Here is a 17,430-nt window from a genome sequence, read left to right on the forward strand (position 1 = left end):
TTACGATGCTTTCTTCTCTAGCCCTTGTGCTCACAGAATACATTTACCAGCGTGACCACCAGTGTTCAGCCAGAACGTGCCCCAAGAAATAAATGTAGCCTGAAGAGGTTAACAGGACAGCACTAGCATGAGGAGCTGTGCTTCTCTAATCTGTAAACCTTCACTCCTCAAATTTTGTTTTTGCTGGTATTTTTCCTTCTCATTTTGAAATTTTCAAATTTATGGAGAAGTTGGTGGTGGTGGTAGTCCAATGAACCCATGTATATCCCTGACCTCAATTAATGATTATTAAGATTTTGTCATATTTAATTCTGTGGTAGTAGTATGGGGGTGGCAGAGGGAGAGCGTGTGCGAAAGTGTTTGAAAGTAAATTGTAAACATCATTGTATTTTATCTCAAAATGCTTTAGTTGGCATGTCGTAAGAACAAAGACATTCTCTCATGTCACCAACAACACCATTGTCATACCTAAAAAATAGAATAATAATTCTGTAATATCTAATACACAATTCATATTGCATTTCCAATTGTCCTCAAGATTAATTTTATAGGGTCTGGGATCTAATGAAGGTTTGTATTTAGTTGTTATGCCCCTTTAGTCTCTTTCAGTCTCTTAGTTGCTTAATCTACTCATCTGTAACAGTCACCCCTGTATTTAAAGGGAAAAAGTAAAGTTTTTAAGAGTCCAGGCTTGCTTCCTATAGAATGTCCCGCATTTTAGGTTTGTCAGTTTTTTTCCATCATACCAAAAGTTCAGATAAAACTTGTTTTGGGCAAGAATATTACATAATGTTATATAGTATTTTTTATGTCAGGAGAAAAATAAGGTTGAGTGGTTGCATTAATCAGAGGTGCTAAATTTGATCACTAGCAGATTCCTAGGGTAAGTCCACATGTAATGTTGTAGGTTTCTTTGACTAACCATAAAGCATTGTTTTAATTTTTTTTAAGCATGTATTCTTAATAAGAACAATACATATTTCTGGTTTAGAAATAATGGTAAGTAGAGACTGCTAGTAAGTAGTGTTTACCTTGTGTGCCCTTTATTCTTTGAGTAAATACCCCCAAAGATCCCTTATACTAAACATACCCTCCTGCCTTCCTCTTTCTGACTGCACAGGAAATTTTTTTTTTCTTCAAATTAGCTGCTGGTGAGGACCCCAGATCTAAAGGGGGGTAAGAATAAACATTAATGGAGGGAGAGCAACAGTAGTATGAACACTTGCTGAGCCATTACCATGTACCATGGCACTGGGCTAAGCACTTTCTGTGGATTGTCTGCACGGTAACCCTATTAGGTAAGCAGCACTGGTTCCCCATTTTGTGGATTAGGAAGCTCAGGCACAGAAAGACTGAGGATCTTGCCCAAGGACCCACAGCAAGTAAGTGGTGGAGCTAGGGTTCAGACTCAGGGTTGCCTAAGTCTAGAGCCCGTTCCTTACTTGCTGTGCTACCTCCACTATTGTGTGCCAGGTATTGTACCAGATACTGTCTCATACATTTGCTTCTATAATTTTCACATCCACCTGTAAGAAACAGTCTCAAATAGCTGAAGTTACTTATCCAAGAGCATATGATATCCGAACCATTCATCCTATTTTGTGGTTCTCTCTCATGTTTCAGCCAGGGTCTTTAACAGCAGAGAGGTTTGTCCAGCGGGGTCCCTTTTCCCACTCCCCAGCACCCACATAAACAGGAATCATGTGCTGGAAATGAAACCAGGTGACAGAAGCAGCTGCACAAGCAAGAGAAGCCTGATCGGGTCTATATTAACCAGATGACAGGAGTGTGAGCCTTCAGTGAGAAATGGGATGACACTGAACCTGAAATAAAGGTTGTTGAAATAAGACTGGTCTTCCAAGGAAGTGTTTCCTTACCGTTTGTCCTCTCACCAGAGAGGATGTGGCAGTCTTGTTATTTGAGTGACTTCAAACCAGTGATCAAAGCCATGAAGAAATTTCTGAAGGGAAGTGTGATTGCTTATAATCTCTAATGCCCATTCTTGATTTCCTTTTTAGAACTTTTTTTCAGCATCATCCCTGAGTCTATTTATAATTATAGCATAATAAACTGAGAGAAGTAGAATTAAAGACAGTGATATGACCTATTCCATAGGCTTTTTGTGAAGATTAAATTTACACACAGTGTAGCCGAGCACTGACACAGAGTACGCATTCAGTGTGGAAGTTCTTACAGGATTACATCATTGCATTTTGTGTTCTCACATGACGTGGGGCTGGGAACCTTACCTAAATTAGGACATTTGGACCCTCAGCCCAGGAAAACCAACATTCCAGACACTGCCTGGTCAGTACCTAAACTGCAGACTAAAACTCCCTTAGAGACCCTCTCTGGTGCTGGCAGGAAGCCCCTATTGCCATGGTGTCTATCACACTCCGTCTTTCTGTTTCAGGTGGTTAGCTCAACCAATGGAGAGCTGAATGTCGATGACCCCACAGGAGCCCACTCCAATGCACCAATCACAGCTCACGCCGAGGTGGAGGTAGTCGAGGAAGCTAAGTACGTTCATCTTTCGAGGGGGCTCTTGAGTCCTAGGTTGAAAAATCTTCTTTGTCTCTTCTTCTCCATGTGCTGCTCATCTCAGACTGGATTCCTCATGCTTGTGTCCTCAGCTTTCTTCCTTTGACCATTTTATTTTTTGCATGGTACCCTAAGGCTGCTTCTGCCCTTCTTTAGCTGTGATTTCTGGGAAGACCATCACATTGTTCTAGTCCACATCAGGCAAAAGGCCTAGTGAACCAAAAGAATCATGGTATAAGAGCTAGAACAGATAGTAGTCATGAGCCTCTTGGGTCCCTCCAGGATACAGAAAACAATCTGCTTATGTAAATCACGGGCCACACTGAACAGCATTTGATTTCTGGTTCTTGGCTAACAACTCTGCATGTACAGCCCTAGAGCGAGGGCTTCAGGGCCATTTTGTTCTCACTTAAAATGATTCTGGATTCCGAGAGACTCCAATAAGTCAGGCAAGATAGTCTCTACACCTGTGAGTAAAAGAGTCTTGGGAGGAGAGGAAATCACAATGTTCCCAAGATGGGAAGGAGGTGACTCTACTTCCTTTTCTGCCTCTCTTGCCTGTGAACGTGTTGCCCTGCCTGTACCACCAGCCCCCAGGTGCTCTCTGCATAGCGTGTGGTTAAACTCTTAGCATATAGAGTATAACAGGAAATGATTGCCAATTCTGCTGCAGAAGCAGCGTTTCTATCACTTCTTCCCTTTTTTGCCCCATCCCAAATTCCGATCCAGATTTAAACTCCCAAGAAGACATGAGGTAGGGAAAGAGAAGTCCTTTACAAATCAGTAACTGCTGCCAAGCCTGATACAGATGACCTTTCCTCTAATGAGAGTATTCAGGCTATCCTGGTCCTGTCAGAGGCAGACAACATATTAATAGTGATACCTGTGTCCTAGGTGCTCTCTTGAGCCCCCAGATGGCCTCAATACAAGCCAGAACATGCTTACATCTCTGGGAGTAAGGTGGTGGGAGGCCAGTCAAGACCTGCATTCTTCCCTCCAGTTATACTTTCTATGGTTGTCCCCCAACCCCCACCCACCCCTCTGCTGTCCTGCCCATCTATATGATGAGTTCACTTTGCTTCCAAGAGGTCCTTTCCTTGGAAAGGACAGGAATCCTTTGAGGATTCCTACCCAGTAGATAAAAAGCACCCAAGGACGACTTGGATGATCTCTCACAGGCACGAGTCACTCAGTCCCTGATGACTATAGGCAGCTTTAGGTGCTCCTCTCCTGGTTTATATAGGGCTCTGGTAAGTAAGAAAGGCAGGGAGAGTTTTTAATCCTGGGAGGAAAGCATTTTTAGTAAGGAAACATGCTCCCTATTCTCAGGGACCTTGGAGATTTTAATGGTACTCACAGTGTTTCTTCAGCTTCCATGACAAAACTTCATTCTCCAAAGTAAACAGTATGGTACTTCTTATCCACACTGTTCTCAACCTTGGCTGCACTTTGGAAACACCTGGGTATGTTAGAAAATGCAAATGACTGAATCCTGTCCCCAGAGATTCTGGTTTATTTAGGATTATGGCTTGAGCATCAGGAAATTTTAAAAGTCAGGTGATTCAAATGTGTGGCCAAGGTTGGGAAACAGGGCACTAGGCACGTTCTGATTCATACATTGTCTGGGCTTGAAAGATGGCTGTACCCATTCCCACCTACCTCACTCCCAATTCATGTTGTGGCTATTACTTTGAAGGCTAGAAGTTTAGCTCTGGATTTAATAGTGTACTGTGAATACCAAGATTCAAAGAGTTTTGTTCTTATTGTTTGCCTTATACAGGTTTATCTTTTGAACCCATTTCTCTCATTTGACTTTGGTAAATGTGTACACTGATTGTGTATGTGAGTGTGGTGTTTGTGTCCTGTGTGTAAAATAGGGGGCTGTTCACACAAAGAGATTTCAATGTGGTGACTTCTATTCTGGTATGATCCAAACTCTAGGATAAAGAGAGTTCAGAGTCTCCCCATTCAGTAAAAAGGACTACTGTGACTGCCACCAGTTCTAGGTTTGGGCCTTCTGAAATGTATGGACCAGAAGGGAGCAAGTGTATTTGACCAGATGTCCTCCAGAAGCTCAAAGCTTAGGGCATTTTGTGTGCTGATTCCCCTAGTGATTTCATGAGCTACCAATCCATCTTGCCCAGGGAACTGTCTGGCAGGGCCATGTGGTTTTTTTCTTGGCCTTCTATGTGTTTTGGAGGAAAGGAGGGGGTAGCCATCAATCCACCTGCTCATTTTCATGGGAAGAAGTCACAGCTAGAGAAGCACGAGACGTCCCAAACAACCCCTCATTGCACGCAGCTGTGATGCCATTTGTCCATGCAGCCTGCTTGTGGGAAAAAGAGAGCTGTTGCCTATATTAAGATTCAACCAGAGACTGAGGAGATAAGTGAAACCTTCATTTCCAAGCATTTGATTCACCCAGCTTGTTTTATATAAAGGAGGAGAGAAATAACAGGGTCTTGGTTTTTGTTCTTTCTACAAAGTGAACATCTAACTTCCCTTTTCTTCTGGCTGTGGGACACATGTCCTTGTTTAAATATAATTGGTAAGGCAAGGCAGCTTTTTGGTTGATTTTTGTTATGGAGTTTTTGCTTACTCACTGACTTTAGCTGTAACTTAGAAAATGTGGACCTCATTTCTCCTGAGAATTAACAAGAATGGGATTTTTGGCCCTTCTCTGGCAGTTACACCTTAGTCCAGAGCAGTGACCCTCCTTGCTCTGATTCATCTCCTACTAAAATAAAGTGTTGCCGAAGCCTTTTCCCTCCTCTAGAGGAAGAGCTAACTGCCAGCCAGCTGCTTTGGTTAGGCATGTTGGACTTATAGAAAGGCTAGGGACTTGTCTTTCCCTCAGAATAGTTGGAAGGTCAGCTTAACATTGCACAGTAAGACTTTGTGTGGGAACCAAAATGGCTCACTTGGTGCTTGATTGAATTCTTACAGGCAGAATCATTTCCTCTTTCTTGTGCTATCTTCCCGGAAATTGCCCAGGAAAACCCGCTGTGGGGCTCCCACCAACTCTTTCTGTTCTACCTTACCCCTCACTGAGATCCAGTTCCCTCCTCAATGCTTCTATCAGGCACCTGCCCCTTCCATCTTAGGGTGGGGGCCAAGTGACCTGGGCCTACTCACCCTACCTCGAGAGAGGAAGAAACGAAACACCAACACATACTGCATGTTTGCATGGCTCACAGGGAGTCGCTTCCATCTCACCTCTGTGGACTAATATCTCTCTCTTTCTCTCTCTTCCTTTCTGTGTTTTTCTCTTTACACACTCTATAGCTGCCTGAAAATGCTCAACCTGTGGTGAGTCCCTCTCTCCAGTCCACATGATAGGGGAGCGGACCAGACTAGGCTGGGATTGGCAAAGCCAAACAAAATGCCTTAGGAACACTGAATGGCTTCCATACGCCGCCTTGTGCCATAACCACCCAGACTGGGGAACTAGATCCACAAGGTGGGGATGGGGCAGGCCTACACCCAGGAATTAATCTGTTCCTTCTTTCCTTTCAAACCCATCTCATTGCTGTCTCCTCCTGTCAAAACAATATCCCCAGTATCCAAAATTATCTTTCTATTTTTAGCCAAGTGAATTGTCTCCCAAATTAATAGACCAGATATTATCAGACAGAGAGGGACAGAGGCAGGAGGACAAGGTTACTCTATCAGTTGTTTAGATTATTCTTCACAACCCCAAGGGCAGTTATCACCAGATGATCCCCCATTCTGTGGTTTGGTCTCTAACTGGCTGCTTCGGAAAAATCTGTGACTTTTCTTTTGATTCAACTGGTTCTTCCTTCTGTAGAATGAGTCTCCAAAAGAGCTCCTTCTTGGGGGGAGAAATGGACATTTTGTTGTTGTTTTGGGGGTTTCTGTTTGTTTTTCGTTTATTGTCTTGTCTTTTCTCTTCTTTTCTTTTCTTTTCCCTGTAAGAGTACATTTAGTGGGCCAAGGGCTGACCTGGCTAATGAGATATTGGAGCCCTTCTCTTCCACTCCTGGAAAAGATTCCTTGAGTGGAAGGGGGAGCCCTAAAGAATCTGCGTTCAGTCAAGTACATTCTTGATACAAGAAAGAGCCCTCTCCCCAGCTCTCTTCTTAGACGTTGCCTGTGACCTTCCAGGTGCTCCTGAACTGGTTGGTCTGTTGCAGTCTGGAATTATAATTTCCCCACAGTGTCTGCATGCGTGGGGTCATATTCTATGTGGTGATAACAGCCTCCTGGACTCTGTGTTTACCTTGTTTCTATTTGTCTTCAGTGACTAGGTTGGACACCAGTTTCTGAGCCCCATTGGTCTAAGCTAAGTTGCCTATGGGGCTTCCCCAGGAATAGGGATATATGGAAGATAAGTCAGGTTTTATGGAAATAGAATTTGTAGTCTTATGGTACTGGGGAGTACCTTTGACCTATTTATCTAGCAAACATGTCTGTGTAATCTGACATTGTCATAGTCTATTTTTTTCCTGTGAGATGTCACTCACATAATCCTGACTGCAAATACAGGGTCCACTGTGTGCTCCTCCAACTCTGCTTGGGACTCTAGGGGGTTCCCCAAAAGCGTAGGTTACCCAAGAGCTTAGATACCATCTAGCTTAGGTACTCCGTAAAGTTTAGGTGCTGTCTAGCTGTAGAGATAAGACATATATACTGGAAAAGACAAGTAGGTCTCCAGGAGACTTGTTATTGTCCCTCAAGAGGTCACTGTGGACAGGAATGGTCAAGAAAGACTTCATGGATACTGTGGGGCTTGAGCCAGGTATTAGAGCAAGGGAAGAATGTAAAAGTACACCAAAGAAGAGAAGCCTGGCAATGAAATAGCAAAAGGGGAGAGAGCCAGGACATAGCAAGAGAGCAGTGTGGGAACGGTAATGGCTCAGAGGTCTAGAGAAAGAGCACTTGGTGGCTTGTGGGTAGGGAGACTGGATTGATTCTGACTCCAGCATGCTAAGAATTTCTGGTCATCCAATCAAAGAATCAACTAGAAGAATATTTACGACACAAGAAAGGTTCATCACTCACCTTCCTTCTCTTTGGAGAGTTAGACATTTGTGTGGAGTTAGTAGGTGGGCTTGGTCTGGGGTCTGACCCAGGTTAATAGGTCCTATTGCTGGTAGTCACCACAGAAACCAAAGAATCGAAAAGCAGATTGTGGGGCCTGTTTCCTTTTGGGTACAACTATGAAAAGCTGCCGAAGCTTTAACTACAGTAACTAGCAAAAATTAATCCGGGGCTCTAAACCGTAGCGCACATTGCCCTCCAGTCAGGCAGATTCAGCATGATGTGCCTCAGCAGTCAGGTTATGATGTGCTTGTGAGCAGACACTAGTTCTTAGGACTTGCCTCGAAGGAGGTAAAAGAGAAGTGAGTAGTGTAGTTTGAAAGGGACCAAAACAGTATTTCAGACTTCTTTGTGATTGCTCTTACCTACTAAAAATACAAAATCCTCATTTTAGCATCCTCCAAAAAAAAAAAAAGAAGAATAGAAATTGACTTAAATGTTAATGATGTCTCTGAAAATCATGGTTAACAGGGAATAGGGAACTCTGGTATAATACTGGTGCTCCCATGAGTTTTAATTTGCCTTGTTTAATATTAATATCAGGACTTTCAACTTGGAAAATGTTCATTTTCTAAAGCATATATAATAGAAAAAGATCATTTTTTTTTCTTGAAATCTTCTCTGGGGAGAGGACTGTCTTAAACAATCAGAAGCATTGGTCATTTTTATTTCAAAGAGTTTATTCAGTCTCCAGATTCACATGCCACTTTGTTTAGTGACTATATTCATACCCATTTAGTATTTTACAGGACTCATGGCTGGCTCCATCAGAAGAGCATGCGGTTCTTGACCTCGGGGTCCTGAGTTCAAGCCCTATGTTGAGGGGAGAGAGTACATAAATAAACTTGAAAAAAATAGTGTTGCATAAATGTCATTGATACCTTCGGCAAGTCTTTTTTTTTTTTTAATTTTTTTAAATGTTATTTATTTTTGAGAGACAGAGACAGAGTGCTAGTGGGGGAGGGGCAGAGAGAGAGGGAGACACAGAATCCGAAGCAGGCTCCAGGCTCTGAGCTGTCAGCACGGAGCCTGATGTGGGGCTCGAACTCACAGACTGTGAGATCATGACCTGAACTGAAGTCGGATGCTTAACCGACTGAGCCACCCAGGCACCCTATCTTCAGAAAGTCTTTTGAAAGACCCTCTTAAGAAGGTCCTATTTCTAAAATTTTCATGTTTGATTCATTCAGATATGGGGAAAGGCTATCATTACTTGTATAAATGTCTATTTCTACATTCTAAGAAACTTTCTCCAAATTTTTAACAACTTGTCCATTGGGTGTTGAAATACCAAGGAGCCTGGCTGAAAAAGGAGAGAATCTTAGCTACAGTGGAGAACTTAGGAGAATGGGAAGTAAGCACCAGTTCTTTATGTTCATATGAACAGCCCTGGCATTAAACCCAGAGATTTAGGCAAGAGAACCAGACAGAGTTTTCTCCGAAAAGCTTTCCTTTCAAGGGTCCAACAAGTTTGCAGCTTGACTCCCCTCCACCATCTGGCATCTTTGACTCATCCACACCTTCTGGCCCTCACATTCTCATTTCCCATGTGTCAGCTTCCTGGAAAGGACATGTCTTATGCACCAGCTATGCCACAGCCCTCATCACCCCCTTCTGGACTTAGTCATGCCTCAGCAAGAGCTGCTTCCTATTTCAGAGACAGGAGTAAGGAAGGGATGCTTGGGCCTAGGGCTGTGCTGGAGCTGTGGCTATTGTCCAGGGGCAACACGTGGAGGGCGGATGAAGGGAGCAGACCCCAACCTCCACCGTACACAGGGCTAGTCCTCTAACCTTGTTTGGCACGGCAGCAGTGGTCTCAGTAGCTAAGCCGAGGACCCTGCAGCCATATGCTTGCCATTGGTCAACTCCTGGGCTGTGGCACTGGTCCCTTCTGAATGAAACGTGGGCTGTGTTGATATCAGTCAGGGGATCTAGGCTTGCAGTACTTATTAAGAGTCAGGGCTCCTTCTGCTTGCTCCGGGTAGCTGGGTGGGGATGGGGGTATGGGATGGAGAGAATCCTTAATCCTTCATTGGCAGCATCATGAGATCCTGCTAAAATTGCAATCATATTTTGTGGGGGATTCATTTGTTTCAGTTTAGCTCCATATCCACTGGCCATTGAAGCTGCATTAAATTATTGTGCCCTCTGTATCAAGGGGCAGACGATGCAGGCTAGTCTTAGGCAGCCCTGAGGAGCCCCCAGCCTTGGTTCCAGATAAAGATGAAATATCTGGATTCAATGATAAACCTTCATCCTTCCAAAAAACACCTGTTTGGACCCTGCCTAGCCTGCATCATTTCGATGATTGAGTTTGGTAGCAGATTGAAATGAAGTAGCTATTTCCTTTGGCTTTCCTGGCAGACACTGCCCACTGCTTCCAGTGTGTGCACCGTAGGTGGTGGGTGTGGGTGGCCCTGTGGGTGGGTGCCAGGGGGAACTGCCCCCCACCCGCCGGGCAGTAAGCAGAAGCAGGCAGAAGTCTGAAGCTGTAAGCCTTCCACACTGACTTGCAATGTTCCTTGTACTCCAGGTGCTGCTGTTTCTTTAAGAGGAAAAGGAAGAAGACTGCCCAGCGCCACAAGTGACCAGTGCCTCCCAGGAGTCCTCAGGCCCTGGGGACTCTAACTCAATTGCACCCGCAGCTCCTGCCATTTTTCATTGGAAGGGACTCCTCTATGGGGGAGGGTGGAGGTCCAAACCAAAAAGAAGAAAACAGATGCCCCCAGAAGGAGCCAGTGCAGGCAGCCAGGGCCCAGTGGGTCAGTGGCCATCCCCGCCTGCCTACAGCTCTGAGCAGGTCCCAGAGCTGCAGCTCCTCCACTGCTTGCCCTCGGGGCTGCCTGGTTGACTCTCCTTCCTATTGTTTACAGTGAAGGTGTCATTCACAAAAACTCAAGGACTACTATTCTCTTCCCTCCCGTAGTTTACTCCCGGTTCTTGCCCCACCCTCAACCCTCTCCAGCATAAAAGCTAGTGAGTTAAAGGCTTTGTCTGCTGAAGGAGCTTAAGAGGCTGGGGGTGCGGTCAAGAAGGCAGGGGGAAGATGGCAGGCCTGGCAGGAGAAGAACGTTCTCCACCTACCAGGTGTGCCTGGCAGTATGGCTCCGTCCTCTGTGCCTCTGCAGCCTCCATCCCCAGCTGGCCACGGGGTGCAGGTTCTTGCCACCCTCCCTCCTGTCAAGTTACACTGTCGGACACAAGCTGTGAGAAATCTGCAGTCTACTGTCCCTGCGCGTTGGCATTTTTCGCTCTCTTGACAAGCGAGCTCTGTTCTCCAGACGGTAGTAGGACAATGCAAATTGTTCTGAGCAAAGGAAAAAACTGACTTTATTGCACTTTTAGTTTTGTTTTTTTTTTTAAACAAAAAACATGGCAGATGCATATTGTGTCTGGTTATACTGGGAGTTTTACTTTTTTCTGTTTTGAGGGGGATGGGGCCAGCCAAGCCATTCAGAGAGAACATGGGTCCAGAGGACATTCTCAATGGAAAAAGTTGGGTCTGCAGCACCCAAAAGAGAAGAAGCCAAACTCTTGTCATTCTGAGTAAACACTCAGGTTGGCAAAGAAACATACTTGAATATTCATTCATCTTCTCAGCTGCTGAAGAATGTCCCTACCAGAGCCTCTTGACCTCATCAGCCTACAGTTTGGACCGCCTAGCTCTCCAGCACATGGGATGAGCCAGCCAAGCCAGACTGACCAGGAGAAGGAGATGCTTGACAAAAAAATTGGAAATACCAGTTTCCTCCACTGCCAGGGACTTCCAACTAAATAGCCATGTGACTTTCTTAGTGACTTGGGGGACAAAATTAGTGATGAAATGGCCACCGCCATATTGCCACTAGTGGACAAGAAGAGGAGGACTAAGTGAACCCGCCTTCCAACTGCCAGAAGAACCTCAGGATTTGGCATCATAGGGCCAGGAAATAAAATCATTGTGTACTGTCTGCCCCGGTAGCTGAGTGATAGCATTTGGGCTGGCCTGCCTTACCAGGAACCAAGCACCTGCAGATCTCCCAGCAGGTCCACAGCAGCATGCTTAGGACTGAGCACGTGGGGCTGTATGAACAGGAAGATAAGATTGGCTGGTGCTGGAAAATTCCAAGGGAAAGGATACTGAAATGAAAGGTCTGAAATTATCTTCTCATTTGGATATAGACTGCTTCCAGATAAGATGGCCATGTACCTAGAGCGTGTTTTCCCCAGTCCACTGTCTGCCTCCCCATGTGGGTTAGCCACCTGATCTACTACCATGAAGAGTCTCAGTTCTTCGTTCACTGCTTGGAAAGTAATGTATGGAGTTAATCTTACTGTGCTCAATTTTCATTTGAGTTCAGTGGCTTATGTAAACAGTGACCTCTTTCCAGATGTGATAGAGGAGAAAGAACCACTTACATCAGGGAACAAGGCCTTGTATCTGGGAGTAGAGAGAGCTAACTCACCAAGGAGGACAGTGGCTGGTGACTTAGTCTGGTGGTTTTGGGAACTCCGAAATCATTGCCTCTGGCTTGAGATGGAGGGCCGTGTTTTGGACTGGAGGATGTGGGGATACTTTCTGGTAGTTGGCATTTCCTGACAAGTCCCTTGATGTATCTTACATGGAGCAGAGATAGCAACAGTGGCATGGATCAGAGTTACTGGGCTTTACCTCTTCCATCGGGCCTTGGCTAGGAAATACCATTTTACTGGCTTCAAACCTGCTCAGCTCATGTAAGGATTGTAATCTTTCATTTCTTTAAAAGAAATTTTCCTGTATACAAAACAGAGTGGCTGGGAGACACAGTGTCACATCCCTTTTCCACAAGGGTTTTGAATATTGAGGTTTGCTTCCTTGATAATACCTAGTGGTTAAGGCACCATCACAGAAATGTACAGTTTCTCAATTGGCATTTGGGCAACTCTAACTTCCTGTATAGAAACTTTAACTTCCTTTTCCCTCTGTAGAAAAAAACCTTGCCTCTCAAGGGATGGCAAGGGGAAGTAGTGACAAAGCCTCTAGCATCCTGGCACTCCACACCCCACTAAGTGCCTCCCACCTCTGCTTCCACAAAAAAGCAAAGGCATTGACCAGCTTGGCTCAGGGCAAGCCCCCCTGCAGCTGAGTTTGTGACTTTTTTTGGTCTTAAATGTTTTAAAGGCTAGCTCTTGAAGGGTTAAACCCAAGCAGTTATGGGGGGTCCTTCCTAATGCACTGTTCTCATTCTCTGCACCCCCCCCCCAAAATCTCTTACTAGGTATCTGCTTTTCATAACAAAGGCAAAGAGCCCCACGTCCCTCTGGCATGTAGGGTAATGGTGATTCTTCCAAGGCCATTAGCACTCCAAGGTGGTCCCAGGCCTCTGAGAGATTCTATTGTGATCTTCCTGAAAATTAAGTAAATAAAAAGACTACCTAAGGAATAATTTGGCCATCAGTTCCATCCCCACCAGCACATCAGGGCTCCCTCTTCAACCCTGTTGCTATAGTTGCTTAGTTCTGTGCCTCAGCCGGGTCCCTGAGGTTGGGCAGTCCCTCCACCCACCACCCACCCAAATCTACTCACTATAGTTTTGGAACTTTCTCCATTTCACAGCATGGTGCCTAAGGATCTTTTTCTTTGGGATTGGTGCAGTTGCTTCTGAGTTAGCAGTAAGTACTAGCAGCGTTCACTCAAAATATTCTTACTAGTATGCCATTAGGAGGACGTCTCCCAAGCCCTACGGTCCTCAGGTATTGCATCCTGAGCAGATTAAGTCACGCAGGCCAGGAATCCACCAAGGCACAAGCGGTCCTTCTCTTATGACCAGAGGATGACGTATGTCTGTGCAATCAAGCAGCTAAAGGTTGATCACTTACACACACCTTGGCATTTCCCAGTGGTCTCACTCTGGACTCTGCAAGGGTGGGCAGTGTGCCAGCAGCCAGTGTACTTTTCTGACAGCCTTAGTGAACATTCTGCTATATTGGGTCTGTCTAGAAGTAAACAGGGTCTAAGAAGGTACAAGTCAAGTGACTAGGCTAACCTCCAGTTAAAGCTCCATTTCACTCTGGAACGCAGAGGCAACAGGGGACAGCAGAATCCTGGGCTTTTCAGTAGAAATGTTGATTTGCCTGTTTTATCTGCATGAATTCCAGGTACAAAGAAATCACCTCTGCCATTAGCCAGAAGAGGGTCCATCACCTCTATATCCCAGCTTAGTGCACTGGAAATGGACACTGATAGTGCATATTCATTGTTGATTCTCCGTGTTAGTAACCTCCTTTAATGTCAGAAATATGCAGTGATGGTAAATGTATGTCAGATTGGTTACTAAAGATCATAGCCTTAACTTTTTTGTATGCAAAAGATAGAATTAATTGCCCCTGTCAGCAAGCATGGCTGATGTTTCTCAAAAATAAGTACTTCCATGACAGCATAGAAAGCATCTCAAAGGAACTTGATCTTTTGATGCATCTCTCCCAATTCCACATGCCTCCTGTGTGTCCCAGTCACCTCCATTTTCATACTGAAACCACTTTTCCATTCCCAGTGAATTGCCCTGACAGTGTCGTCTCCAGCGTCAGCCACATTAGGGCTCAAATTACTCAGATTGGGAGCTTACAGCGCCATACAGCCAACATTGCCTTTGCCAGTCCACTGCCACTGTCCCCGCCATTGCCCCAATGTGGGCAGATGAATTCCAGCAACCCTTAGGGAGCCAGGATAACGAGGCACCCCATCTGGATTGGCCATATATAAGCACCAGGCACTTGTTTTGGGGGCTCTTGTTTTGGCAACTCCGGGCCTCCAGGAAAGCCCTGTCTAGAAATTGATGGCCAGTGATTCCCAGTCTTCCCTATGACGGGTTGGCAGGAATCAAAATGGGATTCCTATGGTTTTATTGTTTTGGGGGTGGGGGGAGGGAGGCAGCGGAGGGGTGGCTTTGTTTCTGAATAAAGAAGAGAGGAAACTATGGCCCTTCTGAGGGTTTGCAGAGTTTGAGCAGTGTTTTAGCCACAAATAAGAAATCTTGGAAGTCTTTGATCAATTAAGCAGTCTTAAAAACATGTTTCTCATAACTCCTTTTGCAGGTGACTGAGTGCAAAAGAATAGGTTTCTCCACTGTATTCAAAAATAGTAAGTAGGTTCCCTGGATATAGACTGTAGTAGTTGACAAATTTCCTCAAAAAGCAACCAGGAAGTCCACTCCAGTATTTGTAGATCAGCTTACAAAGGAAAAAGTGAACATGTACTCCATATATTTCTAGTTTTGTTACCAAACTTGATGTTATAAAGAAACCTCAGTTCTGTGGACAGAATTTCTTTTGTCGCTTTTCTTTTACTCCTCGCAATCTTATTTCCGGTGCCATCACCACCTTCAGAGTCTCAGAGCAGAGGGTTATCCTTGGTAATAAAGGGGGGTGCAGTGCAGTCATCCCAACAAGACACACAGGAAAACAGCTGTTCTGACTGCCTCTTCCCTGCAAACCCCCTCTTTCAGGGCAGGTGAGACATTTTCAGTGTTCCTCTTCATGAGCTCCAGACCAAATCCCAGGCCAGCCCTTGCACTGAAAGCTTTTGTAAGAGGTTTATCAATCTGTTAGGAATGTCTCAGGAGAGATGAGCCATTTCTTTGGGGGGAAATCTATTTACAGATGGGTGTGTGGTTGCGCTTGTATGCCTGTGTGTGTGTATATGTGCGTGCATGCGCACGTGGTCTCATCTGTGCATTTCACTTCCATAAAGACTCACAGGCCAGGCTGCTGAGACCATGTGTTTATGAATATCCTCGGAAGTAAACAAGTAACAATTGAGCTTCTCAAACTAGTGTCACAGCAGGCTGGCTCTGGGAATGAGCCCCATTTATCAAGCAGAAAAGTAAACAGCAGAAAAGATAGAGATGAAACCAAAAATATTATAACCCCCCAATGGAAAATAATGTTGATTCATCAATTCCCATTGGATATATTACATGCTCTAATTTATTATATTATTATTTTGTCTGTTTCTTTAATCTTTGCCCATTGTACTTTTAAAAAGATGTTGGGATGTTGATTGCAATTTTTTAAGACTAGATAATGTATAAATCAGCTGTGGAAATCAGTTTTAAATGCTGTGTGGATGTGTCTGATTTATTGTTAAATGCCTTTTTTTTTTTTTTTTTTAACTTTTTGTTTTATTTTAGATATGTGTTGTTGTTTCATAAACCCCGGCACTGGTCGCAAAGCTCAGCTGTGAAAATGAAATTTGTAGTATTTTTTAACATGAATGTTTATTTCAAGTGTATTTGAAATGGTTCCTCTGGGAGAGAGATTTGTACACCATTAGGAAAAACTCCTCTGCAGAGGAAGTAAGCCGCCTTTGGAGAAAACGGAAAATGGGTCTTGATGTGTTATCTCAGAGTAGCCCATTTCCTAGGGCACCATGGAAAAACACAAATGTGATCTTTAAGTATACCTCTTCCCTAATTTGGGGAGGAAAGGACTCAGTTTGCACCCTTTTTGTATGTAAAATAAAATGTCTTACCTTTCTTGACTAATTTTGTTTGGTTAGTTGGTTGGTTTGTCTGGTTTTAAATTCCCCTGGCTCGTTTGTAACTAAGAATCCAGCTAGGATTACTTTGATAGGATTCAGGGCTCTAGTGAATGAAAATAATGCTTGATACTTTGGCATTCTTGCTTCATTCCTTTGGGTTGAACATTGCTCTCTCCTGCTGGTCACTTTATTTCTGTTTATTTATTTCTAAGTTTATTTGTTGATTTGAGAACCAGAGCATGAGCAGGGGAGGGGCAAAGGAAGAGAGAGAGAATCTCAAGCAGGCTCTTCCCTGTCAGCATGGAGCCCCATGCAGGGCTCAAACCCAACAAACTTTCAAAACCCAAGAGTTGGATGCTTAACCAACTGGGCCACCCAGGTGCCCCCATTTTTTTTTTAATTTTAGAGAGAGCATGAGTTGGGGAGAGGGGCAGATGGGGAAAGAATCTTTTTTGAATGCTTATTTTTGAGAGAGAATGAGCAGGGGAGGGGCAGAGAGACACAGAATCTGAAACAGGCTCCAGGCTGAGCTGTCAGCACAGAGCCCAATGCCAGGCTTGAACTCACGAGCTGCAAGATCATGACCTGAGCGGAAGTCGGATGCTCAACCAACTAAGCCACCCACCCAGGTGCCCCACCCCCTCCTCCCCGAGAGAAAGAAAATCTTAGGCTCCACACTGAGTGTAGAGCCCGATGCTGGGCTCTAATGACCCTGGGATCAGGACCTGAGCCGACTGAGTCACCCAGGCGGCCCCTGTTGGTCACTTTAAATATTCCTGGCAGTTGGGGCGCCTGGGTGGCTCAGTCGGTTAAGTGTCCGACTACAACTCAGGTCACGATCTTGCGGTCCGTGAGTTCGAGCCCCACGTCGGGCTCTGGGCTGATGGCTCAGAGCCTGGAACCTGCTTCTGATTCTGTGTCTCCCTCTCTCTCTGCCCCTCCCCCGTTCATGCTCTGTCTCTCTCTGTCTCAAAAATAAATAAACGTTAAAAAAAATTTTTTTTTAAATATTCCTGGCAGAACATGGACATTCATCACTCACATACTGGTTCCTGTATCCCTGTGGTTCTTAGGTCGTAGAACATCAGGAAGTTAGGATGTACTCTGTGGAACAGCTTTGGAATAGCTTTATAATGCTCTTCTAATGAACATCTACACAGGGGATAAAACTATGATGTGCAATTATAAAATCACAAATATATATATATATATATATATATATAGCCACAAAGTAACTGTCAATCGGCATGATTGGTTCCAGCTTTTTTGTTACTACTCAATTACTACTTGATTTGTTTTTTCACTGGGTAGGCAAGTAAGCAGAAGACACT

At 44.6% G+C, this 17,430-nt stretch overlaps 1 protein-coding gene across 10 annotated transcripts in view; it reads left to right on the forward strand.

Moving 5' to 3' along the window:
* The window catches only part of CSNK1G1 (casein kinase 1 gamma 1), a 174,780-nt gene extending 158,677 nt beyond the window's left edge, over window positions 1–16,103 (forward strand). For 6 of the 10 annotated variants that reach the window (XM_053888967.1, XM_053888968.1, XM_053888965.1 and 3 more), the window contains 3 exons: window positions 2,414–2,520; window positions 5,827–5,850; window positions 10,136–16,103. In XM_053888967.1, the coding sequence (XP_053744942.1) occupies window positions 2,414–2,520; window positions 5,827–5,850; window positions 10,136–10,190 (186 nt within the window). In that variant the 3' untranslated portion in view covers window positions 10,191–16,103. The remainder of the gene's footprint in view (window positions 1–2,413; window positions 2,521–5,826; window positions 5,851–10,135) is intronic. The other 4 variants (XM_053888969.1, XM_053888970.1, XM_053888972.1 and 1 more) reach the window with 1 other exon arrangement.
* The last annotated feature ends 1,327 nt before the right edge of the window (window positions 16,104–17,430 follow it).

The sequence above is a fragment of the Panthera pardus genome, unplaced genomic scaffold (genome assembly GCF_024362965.1).
Source record: "Panthera pardus isolate Hobbes unplaced genomic scaffold, ASM2436296v1 HiC_scaffold_24, whole genome shotgun sequence".
NCBI classification, from domain to species: domain Eukaryota; kingdom Metazoa; phylum Chordata; class Mammalia; order Carnivora; family Felidae; genus Panthera; species Panthera pardus.